This window comes from Cynara cardunculus, unplaced genomic scaffold (genome assembly GCF_001531365.2).
Source record: "Cynara cardunculus var. scolymus isolate 2C unplaced genomic scaffold, CcrdV1 Un_Scaffold_7266, whole genome shotgun sequence".
In the NCBI taxonomy this organism is placed as follows: domain Eukaryota; kingdom Viridiplantae; phylum Streptophyta; class Magnoliopsida; order Asterales; family Asteraceae; genus Cynara; species Cynara cardunculus.
The window spans coordinates 7,947-10,519 of record NW_020203450.1 but is presented as its reverse complement, the minus strand read 5'-3'; the positions used below and the strand labels follow the sequence as shown (position 1 = coordinate 10,519).

The 2,573-nt window shown below is 27.4% G+C and overlaps 1 protein-coding gene across 1 annotated transcript; it reads right to left on the bottom strand.

Annotated features, from left to right (window-relative positions):
* Positions 1 to 584: 584 nt before the first annotated feature.
* Positions 585 to 901, bottom strand: LOC112504902. The gene has a single exon (XM_025108857.1). It carries the CDS (start codon positions 853 to 855, stop codon positions 649 to 651), a length of 207 nt encoding a protein of 68 aa, XP_024964625.1. The 5' UTR covers positions 856 to 901; the 3' UTR covers positions 585 to 648.
* Positions 902 to 2,573: the final 1,672 nt, after the last annotated feature.

Sequence of the window (2,573 nt, the reverse complement as noted above, 5' to 3'; positions counted from 1 at the left end):
AGAAAAACAATCGTTATACCAGTATATGAAATCCGACCTCAAACTAGTGCACATTGTAGTATATTAATTAAACACTAACAATAAATTATACGAATCACATGCTATAAACATATTAAAAGTGTTTCACAATTCTGAACATGGTATCAAAATCGAGATCTACCTATTGACTCATGCATCCTTTCTCCTCCATTTGAGAGAGCGTATTGGAGTCCAACATTGGCTAGAAACGGACTATCAAACATGTATATATACACATAGAACCTCCCTCTCTTGAGAAAGACCCTTTTATAAAAAAGGGTTTCATATATCCTACCAAAACTAAACCAACCAATCAAAACTGAATGGTTGAACTTGTTCATAGCAACTTACACATCCCGGACTTCATATCTCATACATGCGTCAACCTTGAGGGATTAGTTTAAATGACAATAAAGCTTGGGGCTCTAAGGCTCCTCCCATAAGTCATTGGTTCGAGTCCCTGTGAGGCCACAGGTTTTCTAACAACTCTCCAAACCCTAGAAGATTAATCGAAGTGTAAACAAGTTGATCCGGACATATACGGTTAAAAAACAGACAAATAAAAGTTTGAAGAACCAGTCTAATTGGCATAAAAAGATGCAACCAGTGGTACAAGATAAAAATAGGTAATTAAGAGTACATGAAGACCAATCGTTTGGAACAAAGTGTACATATGTATCTTCTTTTGGTGATATTGCAAATCGGCATGAAGCAAAACCTCCATTTGTGTGCACAGTCCACGGTGGCGACTTTGCCGCCACATTGCGGGCAGGCTCCCGGCGCTTCCTGTCGGCTTAACTCTTCCTCTTCTTCATCACACCCACATAACAGTCTCATTTCACTCTCTTCAGAAATGCTTCCAACTTCCCCTCTTTTTATTCTATTTTATTTTCTTCAGGGTTAAGCTAAGCATATAGTTGGTGGACATATATATAGATATATACACATAAAAAAATGTGTTTGTGTGTGTATATATATATATATATATATATATATACTTACACATGTATGTATGTATGTACATATGTATGTATGCATATGTTGATTCAAAGAACTACTATTTTGTTTTTGTCTTGTAGTATTTCTTTTTATCTTATGAGTTTATTTATACGAAATACAAGGGTACTCGTGTAATACAGCGAAATACATATTTATTTTAATATTTCATTTTATTCTTTATCTCAGTCGATGTTATAGTATGGTTTTATGTTATTTTGAAAAAGCGAGATGTTTTTATTTTTAAATAAAATATATATTTGAAAATATCATAGGAATTTGACAAAAATATATCGATATTAGTATTAAAGTAACTATTTAAAATTTCTATTTTTTATTATAATATAATTTAGGTTCAATAACGAAGTAATTTATATTTGATTTAATAATATAATTTTATTATAAAGACAATAATTAATTATTTTGTTATAATTCGATAATTATTCTAATTATATTGTAGATTTTTTATATTTTAAAATGAAATGTATATCCTTTATTTGATTATATTTATTCGCAATTAGTTACACGAATTCAAACATGGAGCTTTAATAAGTTGTACTTATACATAATTTACTTGTAATCTTGAATTTTAAGTAATATGCATCAATATATAGTATTTCATTCATAAAAAATAGTTTTTAAAAGTTTTTGTCAAATGCTTAATAATTTAGTATAGATTTAGTTGAAGTTTAAATACGAACTATCTTATTTTTTGTTTAATAAAATAATTTTTTTAAGATAATAATTGAGTAATCTGTTAGAATTCAACGATTATCTTAATTATATTTTAAATTTTTTATATTTAAAATAATGTTTATCATGTATTTGATTATGTTTATCTGTAGTTAGTTACACAAATCAAACATGAAGCTTTAATAAGATGTATTCATGTACATCCTACTTGTAATCTTGATTTTAAGTAATATGCATTAATAAATAGTATTTTATGTATAAAAAATTATTTTTAAAAGTTTTAGTCGAATGCTTTATAATATAATATAGATTAATAAATGCAGTAAACCGGGTAAAATGTGTAAAATTTGTTAATCGATTATATTTTTTTATTTTTAATGTTAAAATTATTTAATTAATTTGTGATTTTATATTAAAAAAATAAGCAGTTTTTTTGTGATATTATAATTTTTAGAGGAGCGACCAACCTACAAGGCCTGTTTGGTTTTGTCATGCTTGTTGTGGTCTCAGAAAAGTTTGTTTACATGTTTGTTAGAAGTCATGTGAAACGTGTATTTATAGAAAAGTTAGTCATGTGAAACGTGTATTTATAGAAAAGTTAGTATGGTTTTACATAATTAGTAGCCTATTAAATCTAATTCAAACTTGACCTTTATGATCATTTTGGGTTAATCGACGGAGGACTTCTGATTTGGTTTTCGAGGCTTGTAGGTATCAATTATTGAAGAAGTGTTTGATTTTAATTTAGAGCAAATTACATGAAAAGGTAATATATTTTGTTGTAGTTCATATTTTACATAACATACATTTAAAAGTTTTAATTTGTTTCCAAAGATGTGAAATCTCAAACATTTAAATACTTGGTT